The 22,644-nt window shown below is 45.3% G+C and overlaps 1 protein-coding gene across 2 annotated transcripts in view; it reads left to right on the top strand.

Annotated features, from left to right (window-relative positions):
* AHCYL1 (adenosylhomocysteinase like 1) overlaps positions 1-22,644 on the top strand; it is an 83,212-nt gene that overhangs the window by 44,666 nt on the left and 15,902 nt on the right. For both annotated transcript variants that reach the window (XM_066625051.1, XM_066625052.1), the window contains exons 2-7: positions 5,213-5,324; positions 6,925-7,068; positions 7,609-7,709; positions 10,159-10,261; positions 13,364-13,458; positions 20,840-20,946. In XM_066625051.1, the coding sequence (XP_066481148.1) occupies positions 5,213-5,324; positions 6,925-7,068; positions 7,609-7,709; positions 10,159-10,261; positions 13,364-13,458; positions 20,840-20,946 (662 nt within the window). The remainder of the gene's footprint in view (positions 1-5,212; positions 5,325-6,924; positions 7,069-7,608; positions 7,710-10,158; positions 10,262-13,363; positions 13,459-20,839; positions 20,947-22,644) is intronic.

Genomic DNA, 22,644 nt, shown 5'->3' with positions numbered 1-22,644 from the left:
GGAATAGGTTTAAATGCTTTTATTCCTACCAAAGGCTTTTGTTACCTAGCTAAATGTGAACACCCTTCCCTGCCCATTATTCTGCTTTCCACTTTACATATTTGAGCATCTTTTGTCTGGTCATATGATTGGGGGAAGGAGACCTTGTGGATCGTATTAAAGGGGAAGGAAAATCAACTCTCTAGGATTAATAGCAGATCATAATTCCCTTTAAATCTTCAAAGTTTACTGTTTCTGCAATGTTCACACAACACAAGTGTCTGTTTATGTAAACTTCCAGAAATCCGCTACAGTTGACATACTCTGTGAAGTCTAGCATGCAGGTAAGGGTCTGTTCACTTAGCCCAGGGCTTTTCAAACTGGGGCGTCGTGACGCCCCAGCCTGCAGGCCCTGGCCCCTGCCCCCTTAAGGGGCGGGGGCAACCTGGAGGCAGGGAGGAGGCAGTGGCGCGATCCCCTGCCTCTGCGGAAGTGGAACGCGATCGCTCCGCATCTACTTTAACTGCTGTGGGGAGCCCTGCTGCAGGTCGCGCAGGGCTCCCTGCACCCCTGGGAGGCTGCAGGGGCTTGGGTAAGTGTACCCAAGCCCCTGCAAACCCATGAACAGCGCAATCCTGGGGATCGCACCACTGCCTTTCCCCTCTCCTGCTGCTTCCCCCCTCCCGCCCACGCAAGAACTTAGTGACTCCCAAACTCAGAGAGTTTGAGAACCACTGACTTGGTCTATACTGGATGTACCCTTTAACAACTAAATTTTCAAGAGCTTTTAGGTAGCCTAAAGTGATTATTTTTGGAGATGAAAGTGATGTAAGAAAAATAATTTGTTAATATTCATGTAACATTATAGAGTGTTCAAAACATTTTGAATACTCTTACTAATCCTTAAAGAATCTTGCAGAGTGGCTGTATCCTCAAAACTATATTTTGAAGGAAGCTTATGGAAGCAAATTTCTTTGCTGCCATCTCAGTGCAGCAGCCCTCTTTGACTGGTGAAACTCTGCCCCTTCTCTGAACAGGACTGTATGGGTTGCAAACTAAGTTCAGGGGAGACCAGTGAAAATCCACTACGTTCAATCCTGTGCAGACAGAATTGTCTTCTGTTTGCAAAAGAGGAACTTGGGAAACCTTTGACTTGTCTCTTATCTTGCAAATGCACAGAACTGAGTCCCAGAGGTAATGGTTTGCCTTAGGTCTCTACATGAATTCATAGCTGAATGTGGAGTAGAGACTTCCTAATTCACATGTTGCTATACTTACTACATCTACACAGCATTGTATTAAAACTGAAGAACACCTTGGGGAAAGTCTGCTTCTCAGGATTGTACCTTTCTAGAATCATCTGAAGTTACCTCCATGTTCATGCGTAAATGTCATGACCATTATATGCTGCCAGTTGATGCAATTGGGTTCTCTAAAGCTGTTCCATTGTCTATCCCGCTACAAATCTATGTCAGTAACAGCAGAATCATTGTAAGATGTGATACAGGTGGTTTTGAACTGACCATGGGATAACAGCCATCATCTTGATCAACTACTGGTTTTTCGGTGGAACTTGGCAAGCCAGGCCACACCCCCGCAGGAGACTGCCAACAAATCCAATTGACATACCTGCCATTTCCTTCACATTCCTTTCTTGCCTCGGGGTTTACAAGGGGAATGTCCATTCTCCTTGGAGTCTTCAGTTTGGCCCTGGAGCCTCCAGTTGTTGATCCTTAATCTAGAATAGTCATGTGTTTGAAGTACAGCCAACACTTGAAGTTTTACTTTCATGCAGTAAGAAAAAAACACACAATTGTTTTAACTCCCCCCATATCCATTTTTTGGATAAAAGTCTTCACCTTTGTGACTGCTTAAACTCTTTTTAAGCAGGTTGCTGTTTTCCACTAATATGCTTAATGCTGCCAAATTGGCCTGCAATTAATGGAACTTGACAGTGCAGTACTTAAAATGTCAGAGGCCACTGGAATGCAATCTTTGTGAGAATGAACCCTTTTGCTCCCTGTGGTGCAGTCCTTATGCTGATAGCAATGGTAGCTTTCCTGTGATGTGCAGGATGTCCTAATACAGATAGTACTGTAATGTTTTCTCACACATGCAAATGTATGTACTAAACTGTTTAATGTCACAGCACCTCAAAGGCCTCTGAGGAGCTAATTAAGCCTGCTCATCATACTAGTGTTCTAGGGAAAAAGGACACCATGCATCAGCCATACCGAAGTTTTATAGGCCCAGAGGACAAACAATTGCGGAGGTAGGGTATGAGGAAGAAGCAGGGAGGATTGATTTCAATCAAAGCAACTTAAATTGGTGTGTGAAATAAGATTAAATCACCAGGAAAAATGTCCATACTGTATTTTCAATTCCTGATTTAAATGACGGGTCCCGTTGTCTAAACTACTTGATTGCTGTAGCATACTGACTTTTAACTAAATAGCTCTTTTGTACAGTCTGGGAGTGCCATTCAAAACCATTAGTCCTCATCCCTTTTGCAGTGCAGAATTATTTGTATAGAGATAAAGTGAGTAGTCATGGAAGTGCATTTCTGTTCATCAATCTGTATATATGCAAGAATACTAAGATCACTCAATTAATGGCTAAATGTTAGTAATATCAGAAGTGGGACAGCATCCTTATGAGATGCAAAGTAAGGGCACATTTAAGTTATCTTGTGTGACTTTCACTGACTTGAATGGGAGAGCAAAGCGTGGGGCTAAATCTCTTTACAGTCTGGTAATTTGCATTCTTTGTGCTGTTTGGTTGACATGTTCATAATATACCATAATAATATAAGACCTGGTGTGTCATATTTATAACGCTTGACCACGAATGTCAGATATTTCCCCTAGCACTCTTTCTTTTTCATAGAAGAATACTTTAACTTTAACTCAGTATTTCAATAGAAAGTCATAGATTCAGTTTTAAGAGACTGGTTTGTGTCATCTATTTCCTTTTAAATCAGGTTATTTTTTAAAAGATACGCTTTAAAAGTCCCACAGTTATTTTAATATAATTCAGTATATTTAATGTTTTTATAAAACTAATCTTTGCAAAGTGACTCAAGTTTAAAAACATAAAACAAGAAATCTACACAAAAAAAACAGAAATACGTAGCTTAAATTAAATCAAAGTACTTTAAATATTCATCTGATTTTTCTTTATGCTGTGAAGGACCAGCAGTGTGAAAGAGAGTCCCCTCAATCTGACTGTGGAAGATCACTGTGACTGTTACTCTGTATATCTCTAAATAACAGTCCAGCTGGCCAAAACTTTAATCTTTGTTCGAGATGGAATGGTTCACCCTTCTAAGGTTTCTCATCTAGGGTTTCACTTGTTTAAATGTAATTTATTGATAAGGCGTGAATGTGGTGCAGTCTCTAGTAACTCTCCAATTAAGTATGACAAATTGATATTTAAGCTGAGTAATACTTTTGAACCCAATTCTTATTGGTTGGACTTATCAGTGGAAGCTACAAAAATCTATACTAGGCATTTATTAAACAAGAGTTAGACTGAACTAAAGCAATGATAGACAAGGTACTAATAAGTTGATAAACAAGCAGTTTCTTTTGCTGATGTCTCTTATGTCTCTCTAAGGAGACTGCTTGATGATATGGTGACAAACTGGCTTATACAAAGCATATACAATTGAGTAATGCAAATATAAGACGAGCGCATTTTCTTTTATATCTAGGATGCTGTTTTTCCAACTCTGTTCTTAGCAGTTCTGTTGTACTAATGCTGTTTTTAAGGCCACACAAGCTGCACATAGTTTGTCAGTTAAAATAATCGGCCTGTATTGTGGCAGTTCTTATGATGCTTAAATTATGGGCTTTTTGTTTTGTAGAATTAGTTGACTCTTTGAATCACTTGGAATTTTTTTTATTCTGTCCTGAGCCTTTCCTCAGAGTAGGATTAAGTCTTAATACTTTGGTAACTTTCCTTTATAGTTGAATAACTGTTCTAAGCAGTGTAAAATGTGCCTGGGAGTGGTGCAGGCAAATAATATGGAAGTTGCTTACATGTTTCTTGCTGAATAACAGTCTCTCTCTTTCCAAAATGAGAGTATTCTGTTTCTAGACTGCATTCATAACAAAGAACTGTTAGGAACAGTATCACTATTTTTACATTAGAGTTTCCATTCTTCCTCCAAGGGCACTGCAGTGCTTCAGATTTCTCTAGCCTCTTCTTCCCCAAATCAGTCAGAAGCTGTGTGTGCTAGATGCATCTGAAGGAACAATTGCAGATGGTGTAATCCACATGAATTGCTTTCTCTCAACAGCAAACAAGTCCTAAAGGAGTAGGTGCCTGATGTTTCCTGAGACACCGTCCATACTCATAGCTGTGACATACAGTGCCCATCTTTGTCTGAAGTCTACAGGTGTATCCTAGTTTGCCTTAATCTTGGCATTTTGGATGTTGAATATCTATATTAGGTTTCGTTATGGAAATCGGACATTAAAAGTGGACATGCATTCTTTAAACACTCTAGTTTCTTGTTGCTAAACTTTCTTAAATAGAAACCATGGAATAAATTATACATTCTAACAAAGTGTCTCAAACACACATTGATGATTGATATTAATTTTAATGTATTGTGTAACTTTTTATATAAATATGTTATCAAATCAACTTCATATTTTATTGTGGTTAAACAATTTTGTCATCTGTTAATCAGCCAGATATAAAGTGTGGGACTTTAAAAAATGTGATCATTGGTTAAGTGTGGAGTAGGTGATGTTGCAACATTTACAGTTGCTGCTGTGGAGGTGGCAGCCTAGCACACATGTTGTCATGTTCATATTACCAGCATGTGTATTTGACTTTAGTGATACCTTTGTTACCATCTGACTTAGCTGTACAGATTGCATTTCATAGTTATCTGTATTAAAATACTTTTAACTGTTCTTAAATTTATGATGGGATCTTGGAACTCTTGAATAGGATACCTTGAGGTCCACAGAGGGAGTGGTATGAATCTTGGTATTGCATCTGTGTGCACATTTTGTTAACTTAGGTGTGTGTGGAAAACAAGCCCCTTTTGTGCAGAAAAACTGTGCTAAAACAATTCATTTCTTATTGGGCTTGACTTTTAATAAGTAGAATATAGCTCTATATTCTCACTTGCTTGTGTTTTTGTATGTTTTTGGTGGAGAAGCAACAAAAATGTTAACGTGTTGTAAGTATTTTTGTCATTTTATCCTTTTGTACTTAGCAAATACAGTTTGCTGATGATATGCAAGAGTTCAGCAAATTCCCTACAAAGACTGGTCGCAGATCCCTCTCTCGTTCCATTTCCCAGTCATCTACTGACAGCTACAGTTCTGGTAGGTGACTGGCTGTTTCTTCCTGATATTTATTTCCCTTTTGTTTATGTACCAGTATGAACATCGATCCATCCTGTTTCCTAGCAGTGGGAGTATTCTATCCAACATCACAGTAAAAGTAATTCTGGGATTGAACAAGTGATTTGCTAACAATGAGAGTTCTACGTAGAGGATAGTAGTCTTGTTGGTAGCCTAACTTCTTCAGACAGTTTCAGAGAGTGTACAATGGGCAGTTGGTTCTTGAGTAAATTTCTTTTGCCTCTGAAATTAAGTATGACTGTCTAGAAGAAAGCAGCCTAATAAACATCCACATCACAAACAGAGCTGCAGACACGAAAACATCAGAAATCATGCTTTTAAAATTGAGAAATACAGCTTTCTTTCTGTGTTTGAAAACTCCTAGTTTAGCTCTCCATGCACTTCTCATAAATATCAGTGTTTTCTCAGCAGCCATACAGCCTAGAGCAGGGGTGTCAAACATAAGGCCCGCAAAAGCCCCCAGAAGCAATTTATCCAACCCCAATTACAATTGGGCTTTATCATCTTGATAATTGGGCTCTCATATCTTGAAAATTTGAAGAAGATTTGCACATTTTCTATTCTGTCATTTGCAGCTAAAGTATTTCTGTGTGAGAACAAAGTGCTTATTTCTGGCCATCATCTGCTTAATGATGTCACTTCTAGTCCTCAGCAGGCACCATGAGTGTTAACTTTGGCCCCTCCATATGGAACGGTTTTGACATCCCTGGCCTAGAGGCTTCATGCCAGAAAAAATGGTTGGTTTTTTTGCCACCTTACATAGAACTTCCAAAAGCCTTATAGACTGTTGGAATGCATGACAGTTGACAATGCTTCCCTTGAAATTGGAGGCCAGTCCCAGCCACACGCCCTGTTCCCTTAAGATGTTGGCATGCTGTAACTAAAATGTATAGGCTGTAGAAAGCAACATTTCTTCTGCTTTTTCAGCATTTTGACTAGTCTGGAAGTCCTGTGACTTTTGTTGTTACAAAATTAACACACACACTCCAATTATATATAGTTGGCCTGCAAGAGCCCTATTGTTTTGTTTGTTTGTTTGTTTGTTTATTTATTTATTAGATTTGTGTTCTGCCTTTCTCCCCAAAGGGCACCCAAGGTAGCTTATTGTTTTTATCTGTTGCTTCCTATGTGCACATATACAAGCCGGAACAATCACTACTATGCTGTCTGTTGAACCATTTTCCAAGTATTTTACTTTAATTGTAAACCACCTGAGGTTCTTGTAAGGTGTTGTAAGGGCTTGGTTTGTTTGAAGGGTAGCCTAGAATTTTAATAAGATGGGGCCCGCTGCCATTAATCTTTTAAGGATGCTGATATCATTCAGTATCTGAAACCCACAGAGTGCCACCTTATGCTACTATATTTGAGCCAAGAAGTGAAAAATTTGAAACAGGAGGCCAGATTGACAGGGCACTTTCACGGTTTAGGATGAATGATCAGAATGAAGCTAAAACAGAACAGATGGTAAAATGTCAGCACTGGGTAAGACATAATGGTTGTCCTAGTCCTCCTTCATGCATGCTCTGTTCTCACCAAGCATGTTTTGATTTTTTCCTTCTAGCGGCATCCTACACAGACAGCTCTGATGATGAAGTTTCCCCACGAGAAAAACAGCAAACTAATTCCAAGGGCAGTAGCAATTTCTGTGTTAAGAATATCAAGCAAGCAGAGTTTGGGCGTCGAGAGATAGAGATTGCTGAGCAAGGTAAAGAGCGAGCTGTTAAACTTCCTACTTTGGGGTATTTTACATCCAGTTAGTCAGCAAATACCTCAGCCATAACATAGCTTTTTTGAAGTGTTAGAAAAATACTTAAACAATCACTTTCCCCCATGCAGGATTCTTTCAACAGGTGTTGTAATGATACTGCTTGCAGTGTTCTACTCATCTAGCCTTGTGAATGGCAGATGACTGTCAATACGCGAGAATGCTTTTCACTGTGTGCTAGCTAGAGGCAAATTAATAAAACCCGATCTCCTTTTGTCACAGCCTAATGCAGGGAACCTTCAGGTTTCACTCTTCTTGCATATTTGTTTTTCTAGCTGCAGTATGATCTTGTCAGCATCTTTCAAAAACATCCCATTCAAGTTAGTTGCTCTCATTGGTGTATGTCTCTATGTAGTCCCTATTTTCTAATAGATCTTCACAAGCATACATTTTCTTGACTAGACTATTCTAGGAACACCAGAAGATCTATGTGCTTAGATGGTACCAGTTTCATTAAGAGCTTTTATTTTGCTTTCATAGATATGTCTGCACTGATCTCACTAAGAAAACGAGCTCAGGGGGAGAAACCTTTGGCTGGAGCTAAAATAGTGGGATGTACACACATTACAGCACAGACTGCGGTGAGTGCTCTTGTTTGCTAATTTGTACACTATTCTTCAATGCTACCTGTTGGTCTTCTCAGTTCTAGTCAGTCTAAAGTTAGGGTTCCCAACCTGTGGTCCACGGACCACTGGTGGTCCGCAGCGCCCCCCTAGGTGGTCCATGACGTCTCTGGTGAAAAAAGAAAAAAAAATGCCCTTCCAGGAAGAAAAAAAGCCTCTGCAGCGCCAGCAGCCAATCAGAGCCGATCAGAGCCTAGCCTCTCCGTCTCCTGCCTCTCCCTTCCCCTCCCTTCCCTCTTTGTCTGAGTGTCCAGACAAGCAAAAAAGTGAAGTGCAGGCACCTTGTAAGGTACGTGCGCATTTGTGCAGCCTCGTGGCTCAGCTGCATGCAGAGGAGAGGTGCCCTGCCACCCACTGCCTCCAGCCTACTGCCTCCATTCCTTGACCCTGTGCCTTCAGGTGAGCCCTGGCAGCCTGGTTTCTCAGGAGTCAGATCAGGACTGCAGCCAGCCTGGGAAGTCCCTTTTGTGGGCGGGGGGGGGGGCCTGAGGGGAGGAGAGGGGCCTGAGAAGGGGGAGGAATGGGAGTAATGAGGAGGAGAAGGAGCAGGCTCCCAAAGGCCTGGCTGGCTGGCTGGCTGGGGGGGTTTCCCTGGGAGTGGGTTTCTCTGGATGTGATTTCCCTGGGAGTGCAGACTCCAGCTGGCCAGGGAACACAGAGGAAGGGAGTTGGAGGCAGTGCAGCAGCAGGAGAGGGCAGAAACAATATGCTCAACCCCCATCCCTGGTACCCCCTCCCCAGTTGGCAGGATTGGGCCCCCTGGATGTGCTCTTCTAACGCCCAGGGGTGGAGCAAGGGATCCAGGCAACCAGGTTTTTGCACCCCTTTTGGAGAGGGAAACAGGCAGCATCTCTGCTGTCTTACTGCAAGCTGCCCACCTGGGGAGAGGCAATTCCAGAAGTTGCAGAACAGCCACCACCATAGCCAAGTACAGCAGGTGTGACCCCTGACTTTTCCTCCTCAGAGAGCAGCAGCAGCTTTGTCCATGGGGAGCCCTTCCCCACCCCACACTTGGCCAGTTTCCCTATCTCCTCAGTTTGCAATCCTATGCATGCTTACCTTGGAGCAAGCCCCATTGACTATAATGGGACTTACTTCTGAGTAGACATGCCTAGAATGGGGCTGTTAGTCACACTGTGGCTGTGATGAACTTCTCCAGAAATTCCCCTTTTAAAGGCATCTAGTCTAGGCACCATCATCACATCTTGGGGCAAGGAGTTTCACAGACTAATGGCAGAGTAGGCAGCTGTTGTTTTGTGGCTGCTGCCTACCTAAAGGCTTGCTCACACTCTCTGAGCTCCAACCAAAGCAGTGCACAGCTAGAGCATGACAGCAATTAGAACAGGAAGTGAAGAGAGGCTTTTTCCCCCTAAAGACTTTGCAGTGCACACCAAAAGGACTTCCTGAGACAAGCAGCAACCATTCTGAGATGTCGCTCTGAGCTGGTGCTTCTCCTTCAGAACCAACCTGCCTAAATTGTATTGAACACTTTCTTAAGGACTCTGGACTCACAAGCAGGGGGGAGCAGGGCCAGGGTTGTGTAACGAAAGGAACTGTGGAGGGATGTGTGTGCTTTCTGTTGGCTCATTTAACTACCTTGCATGACTTGTCTGTAATCCCCTTGTGCTTACCCTCTCCCTTTTTGAGGTGTTTTTCCACACTTAAAAGAGGCAAGGGCTGTGCATAATGTGGTCTGGTGAGGGAGAAAAGAGACTGGATTGATTTGGGTGGGTGTGAAAACCTCTGGGTTGGGGGGAAATTATTTTGTGTCCCATGTATTCCATGTAAACCCAAGACTTTCACAGCTAGTGAAGCAAATGCAAGCACAACCATCACATTAATTATTAAATAATCTTCTTATGTATTACAAATTTAATTGTATTTTTTGTGTGCGAGGGTGGGGGGGGGGGTTGCATGTGGTCCCTGCTGTCTCCAAATTTTGGCTTAGTGGTCCCTGAGCTCCTAAAGGTTGGGAACCACTGGTCTAAAGCAATGGAGAGGTTTACAGTGTGTAAACACAAGAATGATCTGACACGATCTAGTTACTAAGGAACTTAATTATTTAATAAGTGCTCTAAGATATTTGCCATTACAGTAGCTTCAGGATCCAAGTAGTTGATGGTATATGTGGGCTGACAGCTATAGCTCCTTGGATTGAGAATGAGGAAAACTGCTAGCTAGATTGAGGTAGCTGTGAAATGATTGAGGGGGTATGGGAATTGTTTTTGTGTCCTGCAGTAACTAAGGTTAATCTCACCGATTGATATTTTAACCTAATTTGAGCCCTTGGGGTAGCTAGGTAAATGAAGCCAGGTAAATCACTTTTTAGCTCTGGGCTGGTATTGGCAAATCCAGCCAGCTATTACATCTGCTTTACAAGTTGATCTGCATTTTCTTTGCCCTGCAGGTCTTGATTGAGACACTGTGTGCACTGGGAGCTCAGTGCCGTTGGTCTGCTTGTAACATTTATTCTACCCAGAATGAGGTGGCTGCTGCCTTGGCTGAAGCTAGTGAGTATGGAACTAGTGTGATGCTTGTTGCAATAGTCAAGGTTATTCTTGTTAGCAGTTGGCAGAGTGGTTAAAGTATGGAATCATAAGAAGTAAAACTTGCCATTGTAATGCATACCAGAAAATTAAGATAAATTTACTATTTTTCCCAGAAAAGTTATTATCTAGAACTGGGGTGTCAAACTCATTTCATCCTGGGGACCACATTGGATTCAGGGCACCGGCTGAGGGCCAAACTCCAAATGTGGCACCCGGAAGTAACCTGAACACAGGAAGTGATGTCACTTGTGACATCCTGTTTTTTAAAAAGCTGAGGCTTCCCCCTTGCTCTGCTACTTCACCCCACCCCATCCCCCGTTCTACCACAAAGCATCCCCTGCCCACAAGCCTCCCAGTCACCCAGCCCCCCGTCCTACCACAAAGCATCCCCTGCCTGCCAGCCAGCCAAGCCTCCCAGTCACCCCCAGCCCCCATCCTACCACAAAGCATCCCCTGCCTGCCAGCCAGCCAAGCCTCCCAGTCACCGAAGCCCGGGAGGGCTCTGGCCGTGGCTGGAGGGAGAACCAAAGGCTGCGGACACCGTGCACGGCTGCTCCAGCCCTCGGAACTCTCTCTGGCTGCAGGCAAGCCCTGCTTGCACCTGGAGGGGAGGACCAAGGGCCGGGGACACCGCGTGCGGTTGCTCTGGCCCTCAGTTGCCCATTCTAGCCGTGGGCGAGACCCGCTTGTGGGCCGGAGGGAGGGCCGGAGACGCCACAAGCGGCTGCTCCAGCCCTCTCCGGCCGCAGAGCTCTGCTCGCTGTTGGAGCGAGTGCGGGTGGGGCAGTCCCAAACTCTCCCAAAGCCCGGGGGGGCCTGTCCAAAACGGCTCTATGGCTCTCTTATCTTTGACACCCCTGATCTAGAATGTTAGAAATATGCCAGCATATAATTTGTCAATTTGTAAAATTTAAGAGCTTGAGGAAAGTTGTGCTGTATCAGGCCAAAGACTCTTCTAGTTCAGCATCCTGTTTTCCACAGTGGCCTAACCTGCTTCTGGGAGGCTCATAAGCAGGAGAGAAAGGCTTATGGCTTTGCCATAGGGAGGCAATGGCAACTGGTATTCAGAGGTATACTATTACTGAACCTAAAGGTAGCAGATAACCTTCATTGCCATTGATAAACCTGTCTTCCATGAATTTGTCTAATCCTCTTTTAAAGTCATCTAAGCACTTGGCTGTCATCACATCTTGTGGTTTTCTAGACTCCTTTTGTCCATTCTAAAGCTCCTGCCAATCAGTTTCATTGAATGACCCCTGGTTCTATTATTGTGAGAGCAGGAGAAATGTTCTTTTTATCCACATTATGCATTTTAATATGTCTCAAACATGCCCCATTACCTTTTTTCCAAGATAAAAAGTTTCAAGCATTGTCCCCTTCTCTTGTAAGGAAGGTGTTCAGTTCTCTGAATTATTTTGGTTACATTCTTTTGTTCCTTTCCCAATTTTACCATATCCTTTTTGATACTATGTGATGACCAGAACTGTACACAGTAATCCAAATGTGACTTTATGATTGATTGAGACCTTTATTGGCATAAAGTGACCGTATGTAAATCACCTATAAATATCTAAAATAAAATTAGCAGTTTTCATTCCTTTCCTAGTGACCCCAGTATGGAATTTACCTTCACAGCTGCTTTACCTTCACAGCTGCTTCACAGCTGATCAGTGTCTTTACTGAGCTACCCACTAAAACCCCCATGTTTTTTCCTGGTTCATCACCAGCAGCTCAGACACCCCCCCCCCCCCCCGTGTACTGTATATATGAAATTTGGACTTTTTGCCCCAGAGTTCATCACTTTACTTTTATTTACATTGAACCATATATGCCATTTGGTTGCCCATTCACTAAGTTTTCCCTTTGAGGCACAATCCTCTCTTTGGTTTTCATCATCCTGAATAGATTGTCATCTGAAAACTTGGCCACTTTGCTCCTAACTCTAGATCATTTATGAACAACCAAAAAAGTGCTAGGCTCAAAACATTTTCTTGGGGGACCACACTTCTTCCTCCACTATGAAAATTGCCCATTTATTCCTACTTTCCACTTCCTGTTCCTTTTGTTCAAAAAGGTTTTGGTGAGGGACTTTGTCAAAAACTTTCTGAAAGTCCAGGTATACCATGTCAACTGCATTGCCTCTATCTACATCCCTGTTGACACTGTCAAAGAACTCTAGAAGGTTAGGGAGGCACAATTTGCTAACCTTCAGGAAAAATGAGTCTCATACTTCATGAATGTTGTCCTAATTTTTTTGTAAATTCCATACATGCCCAGGCTGTTGGGTATTCTGCCAGCCCTCTGCAGAGGAGCATTCCACAGCCGTGTGAGCTCCCTTGAACTTGCTGGAAAACAACAGATTTTGTTAGAGAGAGTTTGTTTACCTTTAGGTTCCTTCCTCTATTTTTGAAAGCTGGTGCCACAATAAATCTGTTAGTCCGTAAGGTGCCACAAGAGTTTATTTTTCGCTCTTCTCTGTCTATTCCATTCAAATATCCACTCTGGCAGAATGTTAAACAAGTTAGAAACATCTGCTATTACTTGTGTAGTGTGTTTTAAGAAATCCCAAATGTCAGTAAATTGTATTGAATGATTACATTAATGTAGCTCCTTTGTCGTGGGAGAAGTCGTGATGCTGAACCAGAGTTGGGCTTTAACCAGACGTTATCCTTGATTACACTTGAGTGGCTAGAGACTGCCACTAGAGATCAGGGTCCTATTATTTGGGTGTGGTTTTGAGATAGTCATCAAATAACATTTGTTTAAATGGGCAAACCAGAGGGCAAGAAATGCAGCAAACAGAAAACAGTAAGTTTATTTGCTAAGCATCAAAGCATTTACTCTAGCCAATTCTTGGATTCTCTGTCTGGTATCTCAACAGCTCAGCTTCTTCTAAATATACAGTGCACAGATAGCTTTAGCTATCAGCATAGTGTAGATATAGCTGGTGGGAGTGAAAGAATCTTGCCACATCTGCTTGGTTTCAGTTCTTGGCTATGTTTGGGGTGGTCTTCCAGCAGCCCTGCTTGAACAGAATGCAACAAATGTATTTCTTCTCGCCAGATGTTGCTGTGTTTGCCTGGAAGGGGGAGTCCGAGGATGACTTCTGGTGGTGTATTGATCGCTGTGTTAATGTGGATGGCTGGCAGGCAAACATGGTAATGGAACACTCATCTAAATTTTCCATTTGACTCCTTTTCTTAACCTTCTTCTTTGGAATATTGACTGAAATCCAAGAGGCAAATGCATTTTGTGCATTTAGGTGTGCCAAAAGGCTTTGACATGTCTGGTAGCATGTCAAACCATATCTCTTCCAGTGGTAACCCCCCCCCCCCCAGTGTCACAACTGCTTTGAAGTTTGTCTTTCAAAAGAGGCTTGCTATACACTGTAGGAAAGTAGTATATAAGAAACACAAGTCCCTTGGGTGTGCGTAGAACTGGCTGTGCGTTTCTCTGGATCCAGGCCACTGGCTTGTGCTGTAGTGTTCAGTGACTAACTGCTTCAATTCTTTGTTCTCTGGGAAGGAAGGGCTGGCATTCCTACTGCTGGGATGCCCCTCCTCCTGGAAGGTTGAATCGGAACCTCAATAAATGAATACTCCTGAATCGGAACCTCAATAAATGAATACTCCTCCCATGTTGGGGGCTTCCCATGGTATTCCCCAGTTCCGGTCCTACCTCCTAGGAACAAGGACTGAACTCTGTCAAGCTCTGGCACGACATCAGTATTTTTCCTTTCTTTTCCTTTTCCTTTTTATTTTTCCTTCCCTGGAGCAGGGGCGTAGAACTTCCCCCCCCCCTGCTTCCCAGGCTCTGAACAGCCCAGAGTTTGCCTGCTGGTGGGACTCAGCACTGCCTCCCCCCTCACTGCAAGCGGGCAGGAATGGCTGGTTGGGGCTGTGTGGGAGGCTTCCGCCCCCCTCCCCCACGCAGAGCCAGCAGTGGAACTGTGGTGGCGGTGGTGGTAACAGCAGCGCCTTCCCAGCAGGGCAGTCAGCAGGAGTGCTGGAGCCACGTGGCGGGTGCTATCTTGGGCCCTCCCCCCCTTCCCCACGGGAGGGACTCAGCCTCAGGCAGCCCAGCGGCTGAGCGCTCCGCAGGCCCCAGCGACACTAAGCCCCGCAGGAGGCTCAGATTGCTCACCGGGGCGGGGAAGCGCCTGTCAGTCGCTGCTTCCCCCCCAAGTGGCAGCGAGGAGGCGGCAGGTGGTGAGGTCCCCCCTCATCTGGCATGGCCCCCTGCAGACCTCCAGTGGCGGCAGCAGCAGCAGCGGACCCAGTAAGCCCCCAGACAGCGCAGCCACCCCTTCTCAGCAGCGGTGGGTGAGTGCGGGGGGGAGAGCAGGAGCGCCATCGGACAGCGCACCCAGTGGGTGGTGCCACTGCACCCCTCACAGCAGGGTCACCATGGGCGAAGGCCCCCCCTGGGCAGCACCTCCCACGCGGGCTACCTGCCCTACCCTGCAGGATAGGCCCGCTAGGCAGAGGGGCAGGAAGCACGACGGGGGGAAGGGTGAGCATCCAGGCAGGCTGACCCCCCCCCACCTTTTCCAGTCTTATAGCTTTGCAAGGCCCCCCCCATGGAGGACAGGAACCTGCAGCGCCTGAAGCCACAGCCCCAAGGAGGACAGGAGGAGTACCAGGACCCACCTGGCCACCGCAGTTACCCCAGGGGGACATGGCCCTACCATAAGCCAGTATGGGCCAGTGCAGGGGGGGATGTTTGCGCTGTCCCAGGCCCAAATTGGGGACATGGTGTGACGGACCCTGGGGGAAGCCAGCCGCCCCAGGCCCACAGGGGGCAAGAGGAGGCGTAAACGCCCCCCCAATCCTCATCCAGCTCCAATTCCACCAGCCCCGAGAGGGAGTCCCCCCCCCCATGCAAGCGGCATAAGGCCAAAGGTGAAAAGGGCGAGTCAGACAAGCCCAACCGCCACAAGCGGACCAAGGAATCCAGCAGGGCAGCCGCCTCAGACCCCTGGGAGTCTGAGATGTGGCAACTTCTGGAGACGCTGCTCACGACACAGCAACAGGACGTGTTGATGCTAGCCAGGCTGTTGGGCATGATGGTGTCTTGCCTGGACGTTATACCATGGGCACGCTTCCATGCCAGGGTGCTTCAGAGATTCTTCCTGCATTTTCAGCAAGAGATAGAGAACAAAATCCACTACAAGACCTCCATCTCTCCCAAGGTCAGGAAGGAGCTGGTGTGGTGGTGGAGCCACTCCAAACTGGCGGAGGGCTCCCCACTCTGCAACCCGGAGTGGACAGTGATCACCACGGACGCCAGCCTTCTGGGGTGGGGAGCCCACACAAAGGGAGCGGTTGCCCAGGGAGGAGTCCTGCATACACATCAACCTGCTGGAACTCAGAGCCATCCGTTTGGCGCTGGGCAAATTCGCCCACCTGATCCTAGGCCAGCAAGTTCTAGTGAGGACGAACAACATAACCACCAAGGCTTATGTGAATAAACAAGGAGGCCTACGATCCATGGTCCTCCACAAAGAGGCGGCAGCCATCATCACTTGGGCCAAAGCCCATCTCGTAGCCATACGGGCTAGATTGGCTGAGCAGGCGGCGGATCCTGGAGACAGAGTGGCAGCTAAACCCGTGGGTCTTCAGCCTGGTGAGAGAGATTCGGAACCCCACTCGTGGACCTCTTTGCCACAAGAGAGAACGCGCAAATCCAAAGATTCTTCGCAAGGGTCCCACAAGACAGGGCAGAGGCCATAGATGCTCTAAGCAGCCCCTGGCCTCAGGGTCTTCTGTACGCCTTTCCACCAGTTCTGCTGCTCCAGCATCTCCTCAACAGAATCAAACAGCTCCGGGCCAAAGTCATTCTGATCTCTCCCAAGTGGCCCAGACATCCGTGGTTCCCTGAGCTCCTACGCCTGTCAACACAGAACCATTGAACCTTTCCACTACAGCAGGACCTCCTGCTCCAGGGCCCAAAGGCACATCATCAGCCACACCTCTTCAATCTGACAGCATGGAGGTTGAGCAGAGCATGCTAGTCAGGCTGGGGTATTCTGACAGGGTCACGGCCACCTTGCTGGCCTCACGTAAATCCTCCACTAGGAAGGTGTACCAGTCCACCTGGCGCACCTTTATTAGGTGGGCGGAGGCTGGGGGGTCATGGCTAGGGTAAAGCATGTCTTGGCCTTCCTGTAGGAGGGCCTGGACAAGGGTCTGTCCACCAACACACTCAAGAGGCAGGTGGCGGCCCTCAGCAGCATCCTGGGAGTGGGCTCAGGGGAATCCCTATCATCCCACCCTCACATCGGCAGGTTCCTGAGGGGGGTGGCACTGCTGAACCCTCCGACGGTACACAGGTTCCCTAGCTGGGACCTGAACAAGGTTCTTGAGGCCCTCAGTCAGGCACCCTTCTAGCCTCTGGCCTCAGTTGCCATTAGGGAACTTGTGTTCAAGGTTCACTTCCTGGTGGCGATTACCTCAGCCAGGAGGATCTCGGAGCTTGGGTCCTTGTCCATCAACCCCAAGCTGTGCATTTTCCATAAGGACCCGACCTTTGTCCTAAAGGTCAACTCTCTATTTCACAGGGCCCAGGAACTGATTCTCCCATCCTTCTGCCCCAAGCCGGTGCACCCCAGGGAGAAGGCATGGCACACTCTGGACGTGCGTAGGGCCTTACGTTATTACACCAGATGTACTAGAGACTTTAGGAAGTCAGAGTCCCTGTTTGTAACCTACAAGGGCTCCAACCAAGGCCTCAGCCAGCTCGCTAGTGCGCTGGTTATAGGCATGCATATGGCTGGCCTACCAGGCAGTTCCCCCAGAAGGGATCACGGCCCAATCTCTCAGGAGCGCTGCCACCTTGGCGGCGTTTGACGGGTATGCATCCCTCATTGAAATCTGTAGGCCAGTGACGTGGTCTTTGGTCCACACCTTCACCAAGCACTACCGGATAACCACAGCCGCTTCATCGGACACTGCTATGGGACGTAAGGTGTTGCAACAGGTGGTGAGGCCGTGAGCGACCCCTCACTGGCCCACCCTTCAGGTTGGCTCTGGTATATCCCAGCAGTAGGAATGCCAGCCCTTCCTTCCCAGAGAAAGTAGGAATTTCTTACCTGGGAATTCCAGTTCTGGGAAAGGAAGGATGGAAGGCAGGAAGTTCTGCCTGCCGCTTCTCCAGCTTGGGGGTTGCACTGCTACCTCAGGCTTCCCCACGGGGGGCAGAAAACCTTAGTGGGATTTCTTTGCACGGTTGTTGGGGTTGGTGGTGGTTGTTTGTTTGTAGTTACTCCTACAGTTGGCTAGGTATTGCCATAGTCAACCCTCGCAGTGGACACGCCACAAATCAAGGGCCAGGCCACTGCTGAGGAGCAAGGGGGCATCAGGTCTTTTCCTGCTTGATGAGTCCGAACTGGGGAATACCATGGGACACCCCCAATGTGGGAGGAGTATTCGTTCATTGAGGTTCCGATCCTACCTTCCAGGAGGAGGGGCATCCCAGCAGTAGGAATGCCAGCCTTCCTTTCCCAGAATTGGAATTCTCAGGTAAGAAATTCCTACTTTTTCTCTCCTGTGTGTTCTGCCCTTTCATCCTCTCTTCCCCATTCAAAGGAACTTGTTGTTGAAAGAATGGGCGTATTAATTTGATCCTTAACTATTTGATACCTGTCTCAAAAGAAAGTCAATTTAGCAGAGACAGTATTGCTCTTGGAGCAGTAGGACCTGGATCCAAATCCCCTTATTCACTCATTGGGTAACTTTGGGCAGGTTGCTTCCCTTCAGCCTAACCTGCCTCAGAGTTGTTGTGAAGAAAAAAACAACTTATGTTGGAAGAAGGGCAGAATACAAATGTGATAACTGTCTCTAGGGCAAGGCAGCTCTGATATAGATACAGGCTGATGCAAAGGCAAGGAGAGGCTATCCTTTGCTGCACCTTTCAACCTCCTATTCAGATGAAGTATAGAAACAAATCCTTTCACCTTACAGAGGTAATTATAGAAGCTTGAGTTTCATATCAGGCTTCAGTTGTTCCCCTTTATAAAGATTCTCTAGTTTTTATCAGAAAGCTAAAGAACAGATCTACTGAGTCACTTGAAAGCAATTGAATGTTTTTAAATGTGAATGGATCAATAGTGTACAATCTGTTAAGGATTGCTCACTTCATGAAAAAATAACTGATTGCTGGTCTGCTGTTTTAGAAGAGCTATACTTAAGAGACTGGAAAAAGCCCAGGTACATTTGACAACTGGTAGCATGTCATAATGAATATTTGTATCACACTTTTCAATAAGAAAGTTTACACCATGTTTTGCATAGCTAAATAAATGGTTGCTTGTTCCTAAAGGACTGGCAATCTAAAAAGATGCAGAAGAAACAGCAGCAAACAGCCTCAATAAGATAATACTATGCTGGGTTGAGTAGGGATAGTTGTTCATCCCCACTAAATGTGAGAGGAACACCACTGTTCTTTGCCCAGTTAGCATGGGTTAAAGAATTGCTGGAAGAATCCTTTCCCCAGTAGATTAATCACATGTCTTCTAGAGAGCTGTTAAGCAGCAACAGAAGAATTGGTCTCCTGAGCTTTTGGCTTGGTGTGCTCAATGCCATTAGCTATTGCAGTTATAATGCTTGTTGTAGTAATGCTGATTCATTATTCAAGCTAGCATCTGCTTGAACATTTGACAATACAGGCAACAATAACTCTGATTCATACATCCACATTGATTCATCAAAACCACACCAGGAAAAGTTCTTGTTAATGAATACTGTAGTTACTAATATAGAAGCATAGTTGCAACTTGGTTATTGTTCCAATTTTGTAAGAAAAGAAGTGACAGATAGTTAGAAGGTGCTTCTGCTTTTCATAAGTTCAGTTACCCAAAGGGGCGAGGTGATCTTTTCCCTGCTCTGTAAGGACAACCTAGCCATGAGGCTGGCTGAAGCTCTCACTTTGAGTAATGATTTGGGGGGAAGAGGCAAACCGATGAGGGTTGTCCTCACCTTGCATGTGCCACTGCTCCCCTCCTACCCACTGAGTCACTTCAGTCGACTTTCTGATCCTCTTTCTGCTCACTGATAGTGCGTGGCAAGAGAATAAGGGCAGTAGCAGCCCACCTCTTACTCCAGCAAGCTGCCACCACCTCCTCACCCTCCTCCTTGCCCATCTGCTTGCTTAGGAAGAAGCAGGTTGAGCAAGGGGATGCAGAGTGTGGCTATTTGGAACACGCTCTGCCCCTTTTCCGTCAGCTTCACCACCTTCCTTCATGCAACTCAGTTTGTCACTCATGCTGTTTATTTCAAACACAACCATGCAGGGGAAGGGGCACCTCCAGAGCTGAAGATAAGGTGTCACAGGGTGGTCTCCCAATTAACTCACCTCCCATGTTCCTTGCCCTGCCTAGCTGCTTTCCTAAGCAGCTAGGTGGGTGAGAAGGTGATGGTGGCAGCATCAGCAGAGGTGAGGCATACTGTGTATATGTGTTTGAGGGAATGCATACCAGCAGGGGCAATACCTGTTCCAATTCAAGTAGCAAATTTGCTCAGACCACTCTGCTCTGTATGTCTTGACTTGCACTCAGAAGCACAGAGTCACATGCTCTCTGAAGTAGCTCTTTGGTTTAGAGCAGGGGTGTCCAAACTTTTTGGCAGGATGGCCGCATCATCTCTCTGACACCATGTTGGGGGCCAGGAAAAAAAATTAATTTACATTTCAAATTTAAATAAATTTACATAAATGAATATATTAGAGATCGAACTTATATGAATGAATGAAGGTCTTGCAATAGCTCAAGGCCTATAAAAGGCCTTGCACAAAGCAAGGCCAGCCTTTCCTTTGCTGTCACATCACAGATGTGAAACAGCAAGCAGTGGAGGGAGCCCTATTCTCACAACTCACACAAGAGGTCGAACAGTTGGCTGTCATGCTGAGAGCAGTTGCATCAGGCCAGAGTGGGCTCCAGCAAGTCTCTGGAGGGCCAGAGGCTCATTGGAGACTGGGGTTTCCCTGAGGGCTGGATCAAGAGTCCTTGAGGGCTGCAAGTGGCCCCAGGGCCAGGGTTTGGGCACCCCTGGTTTAGAGAATGCACAGTCTGAAGTCTATTTATTCATATTGATATTAGGCAAGTACAGTTGGGCAACATCCTGAGCACATTAGTGGTGGGTGAAGAGAATCAGCGTTCTGATCCCCTAACTTATATGTGACTAATATAATGTGTCGTGGGTGCTCCTTTTTTAGCAGGGGGAGAGTAACTGGCCCATCTCACCCCAGCAGTGTCTGTTCTGGTGGCTGTCTGCTGGTATTCTTTTGCATTTTTTTAGATTGTGAGCCCTTTTGGGACAGGGAGCCATTTAGTTATTTGATTTTTCTTTGTAAACCGCTTTGTGAACTTTTAGTTGAAAAGCAGTATATAAATACTGTTAATAATAATAATAATAATAATAATAATAATAATAATAATAATAATGGCACAACTCCATGTTGGAAGAATTCCTCATGTATGCCTTAGAGCAGTGTCAGCTGTAATAAGTGGAAGATTTGAACTGATTATACTTCCCATACTTCTAGATTTTGGATGATGGTGGAGACTTGACCCATTGGGTTTATAAGAAATATCCAAATGTATTTAAGAAGATCAGAGGCATTGTGGAAGAAAGTGTAACAGGCGTGCACAGGTAACAAACAAAAAAATAAACTTGCAAATTTAACAGCGACTTTGACTATCTCCTTAAATATGCATCTCTGATTACCTTTATGGTTTTCTCTATATTGAAAAGTAGAAACCTAAAAATAACTAGAACTCACTTTTTTTCTCATGCAGTGCCTGTGGGATAATAAAGTCTTATTTTAGGAGGGGTAATGGGATAGTTGAAGGCCATACTAGGCCCATAAAATGTACAGTTCAGCTAAGATTGAAACTGCTGGTAGGAATGTACCAGTTTAATTCCCTCTCAATCAAAAAAAGTTGGAGTCCCGTGGTTTAACAAACATCTCATGCTTAATAAAAGGAAAAAAATTGTTTTTAATGTTCCATCCACCTCAGCCTGCCTTCTCTCCACTACACTTTGCTGCATTTTTTGAAGCTGCCTATCCTACTGCTCTCTTATTTTTCTAGATTTTTGCAACCCAGCAGTTTTTCAACAGCAAGTCCTTTTTCCTTACAGATCAGTACAGAAAGTTTCCAGTGGAAATGACTTGCTAAATGGTTATGTAAAACTTGGGGGCACCACATTTCTTTTGTTATCCATTTAGTGAATGCTGCTGCTGTCTCCCCACAATAATCTGGGAGACAAATAGTTAATAAACTTGGCCTGGTTATCTGAGATAAAGTATTTATCTCAAATTCTTGCCGATTTATTCATTTGCTTTAAGAACATATACCCTGCCTTTCCAGTTAAAAACTGCACAAGGCAGCTTTCAATATAATTAGAAATAACATTTAAAATTAAGATACAACAGTTGGGCAGTGAACAACCAATAGGCAGTAAAACAGCCAATAAAATAATTATATATGCAGTGTGGCTTCAGGAAGCAATATATGTTCCATAAGGGTTGTAGGTTTATTGGACATAACGGGAGATGGCTTCTAGGATTGATGTCTCCAATGTATTTGGATAAAATCTGTATCATGGGAATATCTGCAAGAGCAAGCAAAATGTAAAAAATAAAATAAAATCAATGACCAATACAAATAACACTAGATATTATAAGAAACATACTTACAACATAAGTAAATCATAGTTGAAAAACCATTACAACAAACACTAAAATGTACTAATTCTTTACAAACTCAGTGAAAAAGGATAAAATAAACATCAAAATTATGTGAAAATGCCAAAATAAGTGAAAGCTAAGTTTCTTTAAAGCAGCTCACTCCAAACCCCAGCCAATGGGATGGATCTGGGGTTTGGGCAAATCCTTCCCCCCATGACCAGTGCTTACTGTTGCGACATGCTGCAGGTCTTCACGTCTCCAGGTTGGGATGACGCAATGTTCTGGGCAGTTGCATCTGCCTTGAAATCCGGGTGCAATGACCTCTGATGCATTGCACCATAGATGCAACTGGCCAGAGCAGCACATCGCATCTCGATCTATGGACATGAAGTGCCATGGCGCGCCAGAATAAGTGCCAGTTGCACTGGGAAAGGTATTCCTAGCGTGCAGTAGCCTCCAGTTTGGAGACCGCTTCTTTTAAAGTACAGTCACCCCTCATCTTAGGAGCACTTTACTTGTGCGAGTTCAACCACACGCACTCAGCAAACTAAAAACATAGTGAAAAACAGTCCGGTGATTCTGCCTGCCATTCCACTTGCTAAATCAGGGGTGTTAAACATAAGGCCCATGGGCCATATGCGGCCCATAGGAGCAGTTTC

The sequence above is a fragment of the Tiliqua scincoides genome, chromosome 4, assembly GCF_035046505.1.
Source record: "Tiliqua scincoides isolate rTilSci1 chromosome 4, rTilSci1.hap2, whole genome shotgun sequence".
Classification (NCBI taxonomy): Eukaryota; Metazoa; Chordata; class Lepidosauria; order Squamata; family Scincidae; genus Tiliqua; species Tiliqua scincoides.
Note: the sequence above shows the minus strand (reverse complement) of the source record. Positions and strands in the feature narration are given on the sequence as shown.